Source organism: Natator depressus, chromosome 3, assembly GCF_965152275.1.
Source record: "Natator depressus isolate rNatDep1 chromosome 3, rNatDep2.hap1, whole genome shotgun sequence".
NCBI lineage: Eukaryota > Metazoa > Chordata > Testudines > Cheloniidae > Natator > Natator depressus.
Window position 1 is genome coordinate 171,794,754 of NC_134236.1, and position 20,549 is coordinate 171,815,302.

Genomic DNA, 20,549 nt, shown 5'->3' on the forward strand with positions numbered 1-20,549 from the left:
AAACATAAATGAATGAGAAAAGGAAAACCTCAGAGCCTGCAATGAGTAGAGAGAATACAACACCATAGACAGAGAATTTATCATTCCCGTTTCTGTACATTAGGAAACTATATGAAAATAAGAGTCTTCATTCATATAATACAGTATATGCATATACAGTAAAACACATACTATCATGAGCTATATTTAAACAGCTACTGCACTGAATTACTATTCTGTACTAAATTCCAGCTCTTTTGAATGATTATGGTAGTTATAAGCATAATACAATATAAAGTTGGTGTGTGGTCGTAAGTCAATTGAATGGCAGAAATACAATGGCAAACAAGTCTGAATAATGGCTAACCTGCTTTAATTTGAGGAGGCTTTTCTCTTGCCAAGTCAAAATAAATCTATCTGCTGTTAAATTGCATTTGTAGTCAGTGAAATGCCATAAATAAAGGCATTAAATCTGACCTCCATTTATCTGAGGACAGCAAATTTATGTTTAAGTCAAATCCAATGAGGAATAGAGTGGGCTTTTCCTTTTTTCTCTTAAAATTCCCATGGAGCCTTAATAATGTTGAAACCCGCAACATATATTTCATTTGTGCTTAAAGATTACAGTGTCCACATATTTGTTCTTTGTTTCAAACCCTTGTTTGTACAGTCAGGAACTAGGAGTGATTAAATGATATAAAGGAATTTGTTTATATTAATGTTTTCTAAACCATTTCCGGCATAAACAACAGCTTTCCTTATTGTCCTAAGGACAATCATCTGGGTCATTCTCTTTCAGTAGCTAAACTACTGGTGTAAGAGATATTGACAAAGAGAGCTCCATTTTAAAACAGTGCTTTAAAAGCTCAGTTTATCCAGAGAACTTAAGGCTTTTGTATAATTCCTACAAAGTGGCTATGTACTATGCAGTGTTTGAGCATAGAAATAGCACTGATTGTTCAGAAAGTCATCAACCTTTTCATTATCGGATCTCTGTCATTCAGTGGGATGTTAGTCTGTACATTCAACATTATAACAGACCTATTTTAGTCATATAATTCATGGATGTTCAACAGCAGTCAATAAATTGCAGGCACAAATAATAGTATTCCATTTTTTAACCACCTATCATTTGTGCCTACATCATAGGGGGCCAAACTGTGCCCTCTTTAAACATTTGCCTTACACAATCAGTGTCAGTGCACAGAGTATATAAACAATTCTAAGAGTTGAAAATTGTTTTGTGACAGATGTGAGTAGCCCAACTGTTTCAAAGCAGAACCAATCTCTGATTCTAAATTTGACAGAACTGCTGTTGTGCTTTATTTTGTCTTCAATGTAATTTGGTCAATGTTGAATTAAACCAATTAACATGGGTTGGTATCACACACACCTGAGCACGCCTGCTCTTTTCTGCTTATTTTTCTTTCTGCACTAAAAAAGCTTCTTTGCACTATGATTCCTTTTCAAGATGGGCTGTAAATGCTTTTGTATCGGGCTAAGAGGCTGCTAACTTAGTGGGATTTTTTTATTTTTATTTTATTTTTTTGGCCAAGGAGTGGGAAAGGATTACAGGATTTCATAGAGTCATAGACTGTAAGACCAGAAGGAGGGACCCTTATGATCATCTAGTCTGACCTCCTGAATATCACAAATCAGAGAAGCTCACCTGTGAATTTCTGCATCAATCTTATAACTTCTTTTTGAGCTATAGCATCTCTCTTAGATATACATCTAGCCTTGATTTGAACTGAGGATGATGCTCTTGTAGCTAAGGGACTGGACTGTAAATCAAGAGATGTGGGCTCTTTTCTAAACTTCTACATAGGCTTCCTGTGTGGCCTACAGAAAGTTCTTTAATCTCTGTTGCTCAAATTCCCCGTCAGTAAAATGGGGACTATAAGAGGTCCCTGCCTCACATGGGTACTGTGAGTGTGTGGATACATTCATGACTGGTTGGTATTCAGATGGTTATGCTGAGGAGCATCATAGAGAAGCCTGTAAATAAATAAATAATACTAAACTGAAGTCTGTCAGTGGCATAAAATCCAAAACTTTCATTCCTCTTACATGTGGCCCAAGAAATTAAGAAGTGATAAATGCACAATTAAATTCATTTGTATAAAACTGTCTGAAAAGCCAGATCTCTGAATTCACAGCTCTCTGTCTCAGTAGCACTCAAACACCAGTGAAGGAGATGCCAATACTAGGTGTGCAAGGAGGTGGCTGGCTGGCCCGAACTGGTTCCCAGGTGACTCCTCCCATAAAATACCTCTCTTGTTAATTCCTCTGGGCCCCGTTAGATTCCAGGAGACATGAGCTTCATTCCAGAATGACTCCAATGGGACTTAAGCAAGTGCTTAAAGTTAACCACATACATATGTGCTTTCCTGAATTTGGGGTCTTAGATGTAATCTGTTTGGGGTAGGGGCTGTATCTTACTACGTTTGCATAATAGAGCTTTGATCTCAATTAGGGCCCATATGTGCCACCACAGAACAAATAGTAATAATAGAATGTTCATTCCCATGCTTTCCCAGCCATAAGAAGCCTTTAAATTGTTACTTTAAGAGAAGGTGGGCGGTGCTCACTGGTTTTTTATCTAGCAGAGCTTGTACATTAAAAAAACTTGCATTTGAGCTGATGATTTTGCAAGTAATTTTAGACTGGGGCTGCTGCTGCGGGAAGGAGGAGTCTTATCAGACAGAAATACATTGCCACTTCACTCCTTTCTGAAAGGGAATGTTGTACTCAATGAGCCTGTAAGAATTTTCCTGTAGAAATGGGGAAATCATGCACCTACCTGATAAGTTTTGTGTGGCAACCATTGCATAGTGCTTTGAAATTCTAGCCATGCACCTTTGCCTTTGAGTGGAACTCAAGCAGACTGGTGCCTACACCGATCTATGATTATTTAGCAGAGGATTTGCACTGTGGGAAAGATGTGGCCACATGCCCTCTCTCCACAACACCAAGTGCCTGATCAAAAGCCTATCGAAGACACTAGAAAGATTGCCATTGATTTCAATGGGTTTTGGATCAGACCCAAATGCATTAATTCTTCTTTGAGTAGTGTCCCTCTTGGGGCTTCACTGTAGATGTATCTGCATCCCTGTGCTGCTGATCGGAGAATTTTGGTAGCAGTGTCTATTTGGCCCACGCATGCTCTGCCCCCTCCTTGTGGTCAGCCAAGAGGCTAACCAGCATTGCGCAGTGAACCCTCCTCAGTTCCTTCTCAACCACCCCTGGTTAGAGATGGAGCTTTAGCTGTCTGTTAGCGGATTGTTACCTTCTATAGAATATCTGATTATTTCTGTAATCTTTTAGAGCTCCCTTTTCTTTTTCACTCCTTTGTTTCATTTATTTATTTAGCTAAAATAATAACCCTTTACTTCATTTTTCTTTGACCCTCCCTCGCCCCCACCCCCCATCTGAGAATCCCCCCTGGACAGGATATGCCCAGTTCACTGGGCTTCAAGAAATGTCTCAGTTGCAAAGAATATACCTGAGTGACTGACTAACAATCTCAGTGCCTCCGCTGCCTGGGAGAAAACCACATCCCACAGAAGTGTGGTTTATGCCAACCATTGAAACCCAAACGTAGAAAGGAGAGAGAACTGAAACTAAAGCTTCTCCTAATGGAAGTGGCTCTACAACCAGCCTCAGTGCTGCACCAAGACTCCAGAAGGTGGGAATCCTCATGGCAACCCTCTACATCTATGGACGGTGATGAGCCTAAGAACTCAACCATACGCCATTCTCACAAGGCCTCTAAGAAAAGGGCCACGAGTCTCCACATCGAGCCCCAACCGAGCCAAAACCAATTTTCGGCTTGCTCGATATCATTGGTACTGATGGCACCGAAGCCATCTAAATCCGTCACCCAGAGCTCTCATGGGACTGCCCCGACAGAACATGTTGGGCTCCCTAAGGACCCGAAGGGCACAGGAAAGGAATCATGGGTGCTGACTGGGCACAAGAAAATGAAAGAATCCACCTGTGGAAGGCTCCTTCTGTGGGGACATTGATGTTGGTACCATCATCAGCAAGCCAGGATGGCATGGCCAAGTCCTTCGATGCAGACATCTCAGCACTGCTACCAGTACTGATGACTGCGGCATCTCTGGACTTCTAGTACGTGACAGACCTTTTGGTGTCTGACACACCGGACTCGCTTCTACTCAGTACTGTGGGCTGGGTGGGAGAAGATAAATTCCGTGTCTTTCGCTGGCATGTAATATTTTATATCGGCCCTCTTGCATATTGGCGGGACTGATGCCGGGATCTGCCATATGAATTTGGCAGGGTCCAAGAGGGCCTCTTAATAGGGAGGACTACTGTGGACAATTCAGAGGTGTGTAGAAAGTCCAATAGTTTGTGGTATGACTCGGTCACCTCTTGTAGTGGTAGTTGTAATGCACTTAAAAGGCAAAGGCTTTTACACTCACTACTTCCTGATACCCAAGAAAAATGGAGGTTGGAGACCCACACTGGACCCCAGAGCACTCAACAAATTTGTCAAGGCTCAGAAGTTCAACAGGGTCACTTTGCTGATGATTATTGTAGCGTTAGAAAAAGGAGACGGGTTCATGGCCCTCGACCGCCAGGATGCTTAATTCCACATTTCAATTGTACCATGTCACAGAAGATATTTCAGATTCACACTAGGCCAGGAACACTACCAGTACAGAGTACGTCCTTTTGGCCTCTCATCGGCCCCCAGCGTTTTCTCCAAGGTCCTCTCTTTGGTGGCAGAGCAGGGCATTATGGTCTAACCTTACCAGGACAATTGTCTCCAGAGGGTGTGTTTCTTCATTGAAGCCCAGAGAGTTACTCTGGATCTATTCAAGAATCTGGACCTCCAAATCAATGCACAAAAATTGACATTAATGTTGGTACAGAGGAGCTGATCTTGACTCTGTCCGAGTGAGAGCACTCCTCCCACAACACAGATTCCTCAGTCTCTCCGGGAGTCCATGCTTATAGAGACAGTACAATCCAGCCCTCAGATATCAGCCAGACACTGCCTTCAGCTTCTGGGGCGCATGGCCATGGGCACATTGGTGATCGCTCATGCCAGACTTCACATGAGATGCTTCTAATCATGGTTCAGTTCAGTTTACAGACTGAACAAAGACATAGTGCTGTTGATGCCCACCAAAATTAAACAGTCCTTGAATTGGTGGAAAGACCCAGCAAATGCATTCATGGGAATCCCATTTGCTCAGCTCCTGCATCACTGCTTCTCACCACTGATGCACCCCTCATAGGATGGGGTGCCCATCTCAACGATCTCACAGTGCAGGGTGAATGGTCTCCACCCGAGACAGGCCTTCACATCTATCTGTCTCAAACTCAGAGTGGTCAGGAACATGTGTACTCATTTCCTTCCACCAATCAGAGGTACACACACAAAGGTTATGACGGACAATATAGCATGCATATATTACACAAACCGTCAAGGAGGCATCAGGTTACCCTCCCCTTGTATGGAAGCACTAAAGTTATGGAACTAGTGCATTTCTCACAGTGTTACGATATCAGTGGCTTATCTACCACAAGTACTCAACACAACAGTTGACAGTCTAAGCCACAAATTCCCGCACGACCACGAGTGGGAAATAGACTCAGTGATACTCTGTGACATATTCCGATGATGGGGGACACCGATAATAGACTTGTTTGCTACTTACCAGAACAAGAAATGTCCACGGTACTGCTCCAGAGGGGACATCAGCCAGCACTCCATGGGGGATGCTCTCCTCCTCTCATGGGACAAGGGCCTTCTTTACGTCTTTCCCCCATTCCCTCTATTGCTGAAAGTCCTGTTGAAAATAAAAAGAGAAAAAGCAAACATTATACTGATCACTTCCACCTGGCCCAGACAGACATGGTAACCTTACTTGCACTGTGCCACCAATGACTCTTCCAACCACTCCTTACCTCCTCTCGCAGAACTCTCCATCCCAACCTATGGATACTACGGCTCAAAGCCTGGCTTCTTCATGGTTCCAGCACATAAAAACATCATGCTCTGGAGGACGTACAGGAAGCGTTATTACCCAACAGGAAAGTGGCTACCCATCGTACTTACCTATAGAAGTGGACTAGATTTTGGATCTGGTGCCAGTCCAAAAGAGTCACCCCTTATCAGGCCACTCTACCTGTAGTCCTAGACTATTTGCTGAATCTCAAGAAATCGGGACTGTCTATTAGCTCGCTAAAAGTACACTTAGCAGCAATAATGACCTTCCATCTTCAGGAAGAGGGGCACTCAATTTTTTCCCACCTGACTACGAAGAAGTTTCTCAAAGGCATAGCAAACATCTTTCCCCAACCCAGACTTCCTACCCTATAAGGGCATCTCAATCTAGTATTAAAAGGACTGACCAGACCACACTTTGAACCCATGGCTACTTGTTCTTTAACTCACCTTTCCATAAAGACAGTGTTCTTGATTGCCATTACCCATCATAGTGTTCTTCCCTGACAAAGTCACGCGTAGACCACATCCGAAGTTTACCCCCAAAGTGACTTCTGCATTTCATGTGAACCAACTCATTCACCTTCCAAACTTTTGTCCCAACCCTCACCAAAACAATAGGGAAACCATCCTCCATACACTCAGTATAAGAAGAGCCTTGGCCTTTTATTTGGACAGGTCAAGAGTTTTTAGAAAATCTCCAAGACTCTTCCTCTCCAGGACAGATCTAGAGGCACAGTGATTTCAGCTCAAGAACTCTCTAAATGGGTCTCGAACCCCATCTACAATCAGCACACATTCTACAAGATCAGTTTCCTTGTCTGTCACTTTCTCCAAGAGTATCCCTATATTAGAAATCTGCAGAGCAGTTACCTGGGCATCTGCAAGTACATTTGCAGAACACTATGCCCTCCTGGGGGACTGCTGTAGTGTGCCAGATTGGGCACCATGGTGCTATCATCCATCACAGACTCAACTCCAAAGCCCCAGCCTCCAGTGGGGATGGTGCTTGGGAGTCACCTACAGTGGAACACCCGTAGAGTCACTTTTTGAAGAAGAAGAAGTTACTCACCTTGTGCAGTAACAATGGTTCTTTGAGATGTGAGTCTGTATGGGTGCTCCACAACACACCCTCCTTCCCTCTACGTTGGGGTTCTCATCAAACACTCTATGATAGAGAAGGAACTGAGGGGAGGGGGCAGCACATGTGCAGGCTGAATGGACACTGCTATCAAAACTCTCCAATCAGCAGCGCAAGGGCACAGATACATCTCCAGTGGAGCACCCATAGGGGAACACATCTGTAAGAACCATTGTTACTGCACAAGGTGAATAACTTCTTCTGCAATATGCTGTCTTTCCACCTCTGTGGTGGGGGGGGGGTCTGATGGGTTCTTTGTCAGCTCTTAACTATGAGCATTCTATGTTTAACATCACACATCAAATACGGGGCCCTGTGGATGGATCTTCCATTCCCTGCCACCTCCATAGCTGTAATGTTGATGACAGTTTCATTTTCATTTCAACCCGTCAAGACAGGTGGGTTCATAGTCAACATGTTATAAACAACAGAATAATTATTAGAGAGACAAGTTGGATGAGGTAATATTTTTTATTGGACCAACCTTCGGAGTCTAAAACGGGGCCCCAATTCTAAGTTTTGGGGGGATGGCAGCGTTTCTCTTGCCAATATATACTGAGTTCAAGGTATGTAATCAAAAGAAGACAGGTCAGTTGCAGTGCACAGGCCAACTCTGAATTTTTTCTTCAGCCCTTATTAGGTTTTACCTGAGGTAGGACTTCAGGATTTAGTTCCTCACGCACATTCGATTATCTTTCTAAAATCCCCAAAAGAGGAATTTTTCCATTGCATCTTGTCAGCGTAGACCAAAACATGCCCTAAAAATACAGAAGATCTTAGTGCACTCTGTAGCGCAGGCTGAGATATCTAGTGAGAAGAACTATAAAACAGAGATTTGTTAGATGACTCATGGGCAGCAAGCTCTAAATAAACCTCTTGCTGAGACACTGATCTGCAATTTTCCCTCAGTATCTGGAATTTTAGTGCAGTGTAGCTTAGTGATGTAAACACTCAAAATCAAAATGCCAGCTGCTAGTTGCACACGAGAGTGTTGTGATTAAATTAACATAACTTTCTCTATGCATGTTTCCTGACTGAACAGGGGTTCTGCTCATGTTAATGTCATCAGGGTATCATTATGGTCTTTTTTACCTAGGTTTTTAAAATACTCATCAAGATTTATAATCCTGTTTGTTGCAATTGTGTACTGCAGTGAATAAAAAGATGTCTGTAGTATTTAACATAAAAGCTTTGCATGAAAAGGGCTGTTTTTTCTGTGGATTGATATTAATACACTGTGAAATGGTATTAAATATTGTTTTTATATCTAAAGGCAAATATCTTTTATTGGAAGAACTGAACTATTCTGGTCACTGAAAGGATTACAATTCTCCTGGTTAATTAGAAATTCAAAATATTATGGAGTTTACAGCATTAGGAATGATAATCTCTCCTTAAGCACATTGTAGTTTACTCTTTCAAGGTTATGAAAGCAGTAGTGAAAATAAAGGGGAGAAAACTGTAAACATTACTATGCATCAGGAATGGGATGGAAAATAACACTGAAAATATCATGTGACAGTCTTATACTCTCACCTGGAATAATGTATTTAGTCCTGATCAAAAATTATATAGTAGAAATAACAGGGGGTTCAGAAACAGGTAATGAAATTTATAAGACATGAAAAGACTTTTTTCAGAGACATGGAAAGACTTTTTTCCACAAATCACAATTAGTCCGTGAAACTCATTGTCACATGATATAACTGGGGCCAAGATGGTTTCAAGAAAGGATTAGATATTTATATGGATAAAGAGTACACCCAGAGTTACATTAATAAGGATTTTTTTTTTTTTTGGGAAGAAAAAAAAAAAGCAAACTTGGAAGGGTTTCAAACCCTTATGCTTCAGGTCAGGTCCGGCCCTAGACCAAATGACACCCCAGGTGAGGAACATCTTCAGTTCCTCCGTTTGTTAAACTTTTGAATACCTTATTGTTTATTGCATTTGTAACCCATTTCACAACTTTCATGCACGATTTGCATGCATTATTTATCCCTGTCATATAAGATGATAAATTTGCATGCGAGGATCTGTAAATCTGTATTTATTCATGCTATATACAAGCAAATACAAAATTTCATTTCCTCTAAGCTTATAGAAACTTTGTAATTTTAAGAACAACTGAAATGTACTAACATCAAGAAATTGAACTGTGCACCAACATCAGGTGGACCAGTGTTAAATAAAGGTGACAGTCTTATAATGTTAATCCTAGTCTTTTAGTTCAAAAGGTCACTTTTCTCAGCTTTGCCCTGGTGAACTGAAGCACAGTGTCAGAGAGATCCAAAGACTGATGACTGGTATTTTCAAGTAATAAAATAGCAAGTGATGTCAGTCTCTCCTCGGCCATTGTCAATCGAAGATATGTTTTAATGAGCCTGAGCTTCAAAAAGCTGATCTCACCACTTCATGACTGTGAAGCAGAATCGTCAAAGCTATCCACACATTAGAAAAAGGGTCCTTCAGCTCTGTATCATGAATGAATTGGAGAACTGGGCATGGAGAGTTCTTCCCATACTGCAGATTGTGATGGATGTTGTCCATTTCGACATAGAGGTCTTTATCACTGATGTCCGAACATTCCCCATGTGTCAGCATCTGGTGAAGGTCCGTACAATTGTTAAGAGTGTTTTCCTTTCCACTGGCTGCTTACTGAGGTCATACAAAAAAACCCAGGTCTTTTCGTGGTGCTTATACTTTGAGGGACACTCGAGCTGTGTCAATAAGCGAGCAAAAAAAACTCTTGAATTTTTCTTCTGAGCTTCCCATCACCTCATCTTTGCCCTGGTATCCAAACTCTCTCTTCTTCCAATGAATACGAGTTTCCTTGAAGACAGGCTCAGCTCCTAAGTTTTCTGCCATTTCTCTTGCAGCAGTGATGGCATCTTCAAATCCGATGTCTTTGTAGGCCACAACGAAATCAAGGCAGCTTCTCATCGAAGTAGAGTGGTCGCGATGTCCATCGACTGAGTTTGTCATGCCTTGCTTACAACATTTACTTGTAACAGGATATCATGCCAAACCACAATTGAGACCAGAAATTTGAAATCAGTGATCCGGTTTGCCAGACTGCACTTTGTGTCAGATTCTGGCCTCGGCTTTACTGAACTGCACCAGTTCCACCAGAGTGTCATAAACCTCAGTCACTTGGTACCTCGCTGGCCTAACGTGGTCAATGCAGCTCTTGCAGTGAGTGTCACTTAGTGGCTTCATGGTCAGATTAGTAACATTTTCTGTGAGGATCTTCCACCTGATAGTTGATGTTGAAAACACGATGTTTATCCTTTGCAGTACTCCAAAGAGAGAGACTGAATCTAAAGAAGATGACACTGCATCTGACACAACTAGGTTGAGGGAATGGCAGCCACAAGGCATGAAGAAAGCTCATAGATTCAGCACAAGGATCCTTGCCTGAATACAGCTGTTTCTTCCCTTCATATTCATGCCATTGTTGTAGCCTTGGCCATGGCAGTTCTGAAGTTTTATTTTACTCTCATTCAAAAAGTTCATAAATAGTTCGGTTAGGCCTTTTCCAGTAGAGTTGTCCATAGACCAGAAACATATCCTTAACTTGGATACAGCCATCCTTATTGTCAACACATCTTACTGTAAATTACATCTTTTCACTGTGACACTAATGTTGGGAGTGCAATCCATTATTACAGCATAGTACTTCGCTTTTCTGAGCTGCAGCAATATGTTATCAAGCACCTTCCTTGCCATAAGGTCAATCAATTCATTTTGAATTATTTTGCCACAGTAATGGTCCATAGCATCTTTATGAATTACTTGATGTAGGTGCTCACGCATGACATCGTCATATTTTCCAAGGAGCTCTACCAAGACGAGGAAATCACCATTATGTTCCGTGAACAACTTATCCAGCGAGCTCCAGAAAGCCAAATGATGCTTTGTAAGAAAGAGAGTAATTGAGATCAGAGGCTCCAGCACATTCTTTCAGTGCTGGGTTTTTACATTAATAAGGCACTGGTTTTTTGCATCAGTGCATTTATTCAGCTTGAGCCTGGACTTGATCTCCATCCATTTGGAGCAGGCTGTAAAATGGCCGGATGACTTTTCATGTTGCTTCAGAGCATCAGTTATCAGTGAGTGTACCCAGAAAGCACAAGCAACAATTTGGCATTCTTGTCAGATATTTTGCAGCAAAAACAGAACTGAGATTAGATAGAGACCTTCCCTTTGGGTTCCTTGTACCTTCCTTTAAGTCATCTAGTACAGACCACTGTAGAAGGAAACTGGACTAGATGGACATTATGTCTGATCTAGTAAGACGTTTTCTATATTCCTAGTATAAATTTACTATATGGAAATGGTAAATTCATACTGTTATTCTTTAGCATGTACAGAATTACATACAAAACAGCTACATTAAAAGAACATTATTAAGGTTCCAAAGTGAAGTACGCAAAAGCTGGAATTAAGGTAGCCTTTGTGACCTTAATTTGGCCTCCTTATGCGTAGGCATAATAATAATCTTTAATTACATGCTCACATTCTATTTTTCACACAGGACCCCTTCCTCATTCAGTGCACAGAATGCACAGTGCTCACTGAATGAGCAACTCTCCAACATTTTTATCCTAATTGTTCAATGTGTCCCTATGGCTTATATACCATACACTATTCAAATCTTGCTCTGAATACGGAATTATTTTCCTCATGAGTTTTTCTATGATGCTCATCACTAGAGTATCTGAGTGCTTCACAAACATTAATGAATTAATATTCACAACTCCCCTGCAGATAAAATGATATTTGTGACACTGCACCCCATATTCTTCATAGTGATATTATTATGATATGATTATGGCATAATTATGATGCATTTTGTCCAAGATGGGTCATGTAAGGTGTCATTGGAAAAATTATGATTTGCTGAATATGATTATCCTATTTGTATGCATGTATCATTTTTGTATCTGAAGTTATGAATATTGACTATGTATCTGTATTTCACACCTGGCAATGCCCACTAGGCAACATGCTTTCAATCTATATATCTGTCTGGGAAGGGCCTATTCATGGTAATGGGCCATTAGGAAAAACAATAGGCCTTAGGAGAAGCTTATCTCCCACCTGGTGAGCCTGCCTGGGAACATTCCAGACAGCCTGTAAGTAATGGCTGCTATGACTCAGAAAGGACATGTAACCAGACCACATGACAATGGACTCCATCTTAGGATGTCAGGGTTTTTTCCACAAACTGAGTTTGGGACAAAGGATTCTGATTGTAGAATCATAGGACTGGAAGGGACCTTAAGAGGTCATCTAGTCCAGTCCCCTGCACTCATGGCAGGACTAGATCATCCCTGACCAGAGTTTGTCTAACCTGCTCTTAAAAATCTCCAAGGATGGAGATTCCATAACCTCCATAGGCAATTTATTCCAGTGCTGACAGGAAGTTTTTTCTAATGTCCAACCTAAACCTCCCTTGCTTCAATTTAAGCCCACTGCTTCTCGTCCTCTTCTCAGAGATTAAGAAGAACAGTTTTTCTCCCTCCTCCTTGTAACCGCCTTTTATGTACTTGAAAACTAAAGCTATATAAGGCAGGGAGTGTCCTCATTGGTTGTTCTTCAATCCCCACACAAGAAGACTCCGGGCAGCGCATGAGGAACAAAGACTGAACTGGGGGAAGTGCTGGATCCAGGCTAAAGGGATTTCTAGCCTGTGTATGAAATTTGGGATTCCAAGCTGTAAAGCAAATGCAGCTTATATCTTGAGAATCTGCCAGCCTGCTTGTATCATCAGCCAGGATGAGAATTTGCTAATTCATATCCTATGTTTCTAGTATATTAAGCTTAATTTGTGTTTTTGTTTATTTACTAGGTAATCTGCTTTGATCTGTTTGCTATCACTTATAATCACTTACAACTATCTTTTGTAGTTAATAAACTTTGTTTTTGCTTTATCTAAACCAGACTATTTGTGTGACCTGCATGGGAAATCGTAGCTCAAGGGGCAAAGATTGTTACATATTCCTCTCCACATTGGGGAGGAGGGTGAACTCTATGAGCTTACCCTGTGCAGTGCAAGACAGTATAATTTTGTGTTTATACTCCCATGGGGGGTGGGGTCCTAGGCTGGAAAGCTGGTGGTTATTTTGGCTGTAGCCTCTCTGTTGTTGGTTTGTTCAGAGGCTAATCAGAGAGCCTGGGTGTAACTGCAGCTGGGTGTGTCCCTACCGGTGTAAATGCTGGTGGAAGTGTGGGACTGGGAGCAGGTCTGCAGCTTGGCACAGCAGCCCCACAATGTGAGAGGGAGCCCAGGCTGGTGGGTCAGAGGGCTCAGTGGTATCCCAGTTCCAGGTGGCAACCCAGGGGGAACCTGTCACAGTATTATTCCCGTTCTATAGAGGGGGAGATGAGACATGCAAACATTAATCACAAAAGTGTCTCTTGGTTTTGGATGCCCAGTCTGAGATGCCTAAGGACTGATATTACAGAAAATTTAGAATTGTATAACCCTTTGTATGTTCAGACCACAGCTCCCATTGACATCAGTAGTAGCTATGAGTGCTCAGACCCTATAGGTCTCAAGTTGGGCATCCAGAAAATGAGAAACTCAGTTAGTGGACACCTGTACAAAGTTTGGTTTAAGTGCCTTACCTCGCATTACGTAAGTACTCTGTGGCAGAGAGCGAAATAGAATCAATTTCTCTAGGGCATCAATCAACTGCCTAAAACACTAAACCATTTCTTCTCTTCCTGCAATCCCCTGCCTCATTCACTATACACTTTCCAGCTTTTGTAACAAATAAGGTAGAGGTCCTACAGACAACAGTCTCCTTCCACTACGCATCCCTCATCATTCCCAGAACACCATCCATTCTGTGCACTGAATTGAAAGTCTCTCAAATGGTTGTAAGAATTTTTTTAACATGGGCAAAACAACGTATTTTTCTTTGACCTCGTTCTGAGGAATGTCTGAAACATTTTTGCTGAAATTTTCCAGTATAATTCAGCTTGAGACAGACACTTGACAGGGAGAATTTTCATCTTTATGGTTAAAGTTTGGCACAGTTCTGAGCAATTGAAAATGGGGCCTTATAATTGGAAGTGTTGGGCAACCTCAACATAGGTGGCAACACCTGTGCTGCCTGCAATAACACCTACCTCTCTGTCGTCCCTCATTATGAGGGACATCGCTCATTTTAGTCCCAAAGCTATCTACGTTCCACACAAATGTGGCATCTCCTCACTTTTATTGTTGAAAATTATTTACATCAGAAATGAAGAATTGTTAAGCTAAGGTCACAGAAATTGTTACGCTAAAAGAATGAATCTCACAGGAATCTTAATTTTTTTCCTGCAGGAATAACATTTTCAGTCCTTTCATTTGCGTCTTTGTCATACATTTTGTCCTGGGCAGGCCCAGAGGTGTGACATAATTTGAGTGAAGTAAATCGAATATGAATGTAGGACTCATAGTGAACTGGTATAGCCCTTGTTCATTTTAAACAAAAAAAGGTTATTTTGGAAGTTTATTTTATGACAATTTTATGGTCTTCTAACCCTGACAAATTATTCTTTTTGGGGGTCTAATACACTGGCATCACTATAATATATTGAGCAATTTATGAGCTGTACCTTGCAAATCTTCACTCACCCAGCCCTTCCTTGCACAAGGTCAAATGGCCTGCTTCTGTACGGAAGAAACACTCACATAAGGAAGGGTTTGCAGGGTTGGTCCATTTAAAAATTGTTAGCAGTAATTACAGGCATGGGAGGAATGCCTTTATTATTTCTACAGTGATTACCAAAGAAACCTTGATGAGCTCCAGACATGCTGAGCTCTTTTGAAAATCTGGTAATTTATTTTGGTGCCTAGTAAGAGCTGAGCTGTTTTGAAAATCTGGCCTTTGATTGTGGGTATTGAACACTTCTAACAATTTGGCCATTAGATACCATGGTGCTGGGCACAGCATAGATATGTTTTTAAATCTTGGCTATTTAATTTAAGTAGTCCAATAAGGACATTACTGAATTTCAGATACAGCATTATTCCTGCTTCCCCTCTGTACTTGACTATCTAGTAAACAGCAATCCAGTTTTCACCATTTACAGGTTCCTTTTCTATTGACATTCTTTCACAATGTGATTTACAAGTTACGCTCCAGAGAAAATTTTATTTTCCCCCTCTACCATCACAGGTTTCTAAAGGCAATGGGATCCACAGCTTGCAGCTTCCAGCATTCTGTCCCCAGTACCAATTATTTTTTCATCCTATGGGACATTGATTTTTTTCACTACAATCTTCAGCTCAAGTCAATGTAGTGTATTATGAACAATACAATATATATTAAATTGTAGGCAAAAGGGTTGCAGTCAGTTCTAGTAGGTAATGAATACTGAATGAACTCAAAATAAATGACCCACAAAAGTAACATCAACATTGAACCTGCTCCTGCTCCCAGGCTGGTGAAGGACTGGATTGGGTCCTTTGGCTTTCTGGGTTTTTTTCCCCCTCATGATGCAGTAAATGCAGGGTCTTGGGGGTTTATTTAAAGAGAGAGTTAAAATGAGGACCCTACAATTGGGTAGTGTGTTTGTTTAAATTTGGGAGCAATAACTGGAGTTAGGGCCTAAAAATAGGTAGTGTGTTCTGGTGGCTAGGACACTGGGTTGGGACGCAGTTCTATTTCCAGCCCCAAGACTGACCTGTTGTGTAACCTCAGACAATTCACGTCACCTCCCTGTGCCTCGGTTTATCAAATGTAAATTGGACGTAACTCTTTGCAGAATGCTTTCAGATCTACAAGTGAAAGACTCTCTATAAAAGCAAAATATGATTTTATTAGTATTATAATTATTTTACTATTTAAAGGGCTTTATTTTTAAACTTCACTGTTCTGGTAAGTGTGGGCTGCTTTCTGTACCTGTAGAGGAAAACTACTAATATTTGAGGATGACTGTGCATTATCGTTTACAGAAACAGCAGTACTGCATTGACACCGTAATTCTGTAGAAAATATTTTTCCTTTTTCATTATCATTTCAGCATACTGCTTCCCATTCACACATGACTACCAACGGTAAGGCCTTGCAAGTTGGCAGGAGTGCCATTAAGCCAAGCACCATTCCAGTGATCAAGAGACAGAGGCAAAACTGGCTAGATGCGCCCAGTGATGATTACTTTATAGCTACAGAAGAGACCAGGTAAGATGAGGGAAATAAAAGTAGGAGAAAGAGTTTCAGTGTGTTCATGTTACTAGTCCATGAAAATCCAGTGCTTGAATAAACAGTTTTCATAACCGTTACTCTGGATTTAGCATTACAGAGGAGAACAGCGCCACATCAAAACCAGGCACCTGATCCTACATCTCTTATGCACATGAGTTGTCCCATTGAATACAGTGGGGCAATTTATCTGTTGCAAGATTGAGGTCCAGTTAATTGTAAGCATCAGTGGATCACACAATGATATTTAAAGAAACATAAAACAACATGGAATCCATTATGAAGTGTTCAATACATTTTTATGTGTTTATATTAGAAAAGACACTGAACAGATTCATACTGCATATATTATGCAACACGTCCCAGAAACTGAAGGGAAAAATATAGCTGACAACCTTTTTCTCAGCACAGAAATTTTCGTTTGCCATCAGAAAGCAATTGGTAAGACAGCTGTCTTTTTCATTCTTTCATTTAGTGGTTAATGGGCGACATTGATGGGTTTTTGCTTGTACTGAAAGGGAGCTTTCATAGACGAGCTTTCTGAGGCTAATTCAACTCTGGCCATTGTTTGATTTAACTTTGTATTGAAGCAAGGGATCACAGCCTGGTCCGCAAACCGTCCTTGCTCAGACTGTTATTGAAAGCCTTTCATATCTCACCCTTATTTAAAGCAGTAGGATGTATTATAGCAAATGCCATCAGTACACTGACTGCCGTGCAATTCCTCGACTTTTTCTCAAGACTGGAAAGTTCTATGGGTAGACAAAATTTTCAAGTTGTGAAATCAATGCAGGTTAATTTTATATGTTTTTCTATGTGAGTGTGTATATTGTTTTCCATATTGTTGTAGCAATGGTGTTCCAGGATATGAGAGAGTCCAGGTGGGTGAGGTAATAATTTCTTTTATTGGACCAACCTTAGGTCCTGAAGACAAGCTCTGCACACATTCAAATGCTTGTCTCCTTCTCTAACAGAAGTTGGTTCAGTAAAAGATGTCACCTCACCCACTTCGTGTGTGCAGATGCACATTCCACGGATATGCTGAGATATTCCAGTTTGTAGTTGCTATTTTCTATCTGGTAGAACCACTTTTACAATACAATGTACCCATATTTCAGAAAATCAATTAATACATTGAAATTAATTGACAAAAATTAAAGGGGGGACTGAATGGCTGAGGGAGTTGATAATGGGATATTGAGCCTTTAGACTGCCCATGCTGTACCCGTTATGTGGATGACAGGGATTTAATCCCTAGGGCTGTGGATCCAGCACCTTTCTGCAAATCAGTGAAAGTTTAAAGAAATAGACTTTCTTTCTTTATGCAGGGAACACAATACAAGTCAGATCTTGATTATCTTACACACTCCTAAATCCCAACTAAGATGCTTTGAAACCAGGAGTAGTCTCATGGATGCAAGACCTGTGTAAAACCAGTGCAGTGCGTCTATGTTGTGGGGTTGGCGGTGCATCAGTGCAGCTACAGCAGTGTAGCTATCCCCACACAAACATCCCCAGTACAGACAGGCTCTAAGTGTTATGTATGGTAACAGATTACTCTGAGTGTGTACACGTGTGTATACACCTGCATTTTGCATCTGTAGTATACTGTGCAGTAGGTAATACTGCTCTGTTAGCATTCATCTCCCAAAACTCCATTAGCCATCATCAGGAAATAGGGTTGCCAACTTTCCAATCAAACAAAACCAAACAGCCCTGCCACATGCCTTGCCCCTTTTCTAAAGCCCCACCCATGCCCTGCCCTGTCTCCGAGGCCCCGCCCCACGCCCTCAATCCCCCCTCCCTCCATTGCTCAATCTTCCCCACTCTCACTCATTTTCACTGGGGTGGGGAAGGGGATTGGGATGTGGGGGGATGAGGCCTCTGGGGTGGGGCTGGGGATCAGGGGTTTGGGGTGCAGGAGGGGGCTCCAGGCTGGGCCAGGGGGTTGGGGTGTGGGGGGTGAGGGCTCTGGCTGGGGGTTTGGGCTCTGGGGTGGGACTGGGGATGAGGGATTTGGAGTACAGTAGGGGGGCTCAGGGCTGGGGCAGGGGTTGGGGTGCAGGAGCACTTACAGGGTCCCAGCAGTGCTTATGGTGCTCCGAGGAAGCAGCCACAAGGTCCCTGTGGCCTCTAGGTGCATGGGTGGCTTTGCGCCGTGAGTGCTGCCTTCACGCCCACAGGCACTGCCCCTGCAGCTCCCATTGGTTGCGGTTCCCGGCCAATGGGAGTTGCGGAGCCGGCCCTTGGGGCGCAGGAGGTGCGCGGAACTTCCCTGGCCGCCCAGCACCTAGGAAAGCAGGGAGAGGGTGGAGCAGCAACCAGCCTGATACAGAAGTTTCTAGTGACAAAAGCTCAAGCAGTCATCAACAGCCATGGGGGTATGTCTACGCTGCAAAAAAAAAGTGCGTTCTGAACTCTGGTTAGCTAACCCGTATTAGTTAACTTGGGTTAAAATAGCAGTGAAGACATGGTAACTCCGATTTTAACTCAGGTTAGCAGTTTGAGTTCAACTGCAGGCTGCCCTACAGGCTTGAACGCAAGCTGCTAATCTGAGTTAAAAGCTGAGTTGCAGCATCTTTGCTGATATTTTAACCTGAGTTAGCTAGATTAACGAGTTAAGAACACTCCTTTTTTTGCATTGTAGACTTACCCTTGGGTGCATTGCAGATATTGCACTTGCAAGCTCCTTTAATGTGAGCATGGGGAGGAACATGAAGAAGGGGGATATGTGGCAGTTTAGGTCATGTAGGGATAAATCCAGTCTTGCCATGTCATGAAAAAAAAACCATGTTTCCTTCAAACATTAGAGAGTGAGTCCCCAGTTCAGCAAGGTACTTAAGTACTCACTAAACTTTCAGTCCATGGATCATCTCATTGAAGTCAGTGTGATGACTTATGTTGAAGTCAGACACATGGGTTAAGTACCTTGCTGAATTAGGGTGTTGGTTATTTTATTACATGTTTCTTTCCTGCAAAACACAAGAGAGATATGCTTGTGATATTGGCTACCCGTTTGCAAAGCTGAATTTTTAAAAAAAGTTTGATTCACAGAAGTGCAAAATTGCTGTCATTCTGCTGTAACTTTAAAATCACTTTTTATTTGCCTATTTTCAGCTGTTTAAGGCTGAGTTTATTTCCCCATAAAATATAAAGTAGGGAGTTTGTTGCCAGACGTTTAGCTAGAGAATATCCTGCTATAATCATGTTTGATGTTGTAACACTTAATATTATGAATGTTGAAGAAAATCAGTTGCTGGTTCAATTTATTTATTTAATTTTACCAACCAAAGATTCGTGACACTGTTCTCTCTTTTCTTATTTCCCCCTTCAATTTTCTTGTCATCCTGTTATTAAGGAGAAGATATGCATACATGTTCTCTGTCCCTCTTTAGAACAAAATATTTATCCTTTTTCCTCTCTATGTATTTGAAAACTCCTCCTTACTCATATTCCAGTAGAGTTAAAAGGTGTATTACTGTAAGTGGTTTTCTTTGCATATTTCCCTATTACGGCTTTCAGATATTGGTAGTTCAGCATAGTGCAGGGCTAAATATGCAGCACAGAGAGAGTAATACAAGAAACTCAAGGCTCAGGCCCAGCCTAAAGGTCAGCATGTTCCTAAGTGCTTTGCTGAACAGGGAGGGACTGCTGAATTGGACCATAGTGCATCCCCCCCAGATCATGTATCTGCTAACAAGTTTCGTAGGAGCTGTGGATGTAACAAAAACTTCTTGGAGATGGGAGCCCCAAGATACACTAGGGGTAGAATGATCTGTACATTCTCCGGGGGAATCACCCATGCAGCGCAGAGGTCCCTGCTAATACAGGTATGCGAAATTCACATCTCCCTGTGGCAATGTTCAGTGAATCTATCCTGATAAGCCTGTAAGGCTCCAATTTTGCTATTGCTTCTACATGGGCAAACCCCTCCGCCTGTCAGAAGCCCCATTAACTCCAGTGGGTCTGTGTGCGCACAGGAGTCCACCCACGTCCTACTTAATCCTACTCTGATTTTGTCTAATCCATCCAAATGAAAAAGTTGGAGAAAGATATTAGCAATTATCCTGCCCACACCCAATAATAAAAGGATTAATAAAATAGGTTTTATGGGGTCAGAATGTAACTATTAAGTAATAAATGGAGTTAATTGCAGGATCAGGGCAGTGCTTAAAATGGTAAGAAACACTGGTGAAATTTCAAGAAAGTTCACTTTGGGAGTATGACACTATTCTGTGATAGCTTT

At 41.8% G+C, this 20,549-nt stretch overlaps 1 protein-coding gene across 1 annotated transcript in view; it reads left to right on the forward strand.

Annotated features, from left to right (window-relative positions):
• MTA3 (metastasis associated 1 family member 3) overlaps positions 1-20,549 on the forward strand; it is a 259,662-nt gene that overhangs the window by 213,193 nt on the left and 25,920 nt on the right. Inside the window, exon 18 of the mRNA XM_074949344.1 lies at positions 16,125-16,282. Within this exon, the coding sequence (XP_074805445.1) occupies positions 16,125-16,282 (158 nt within the window). The remainder of the gene's footprint in view (positions 1-16,124; positions 16,283-20,549) is intronic.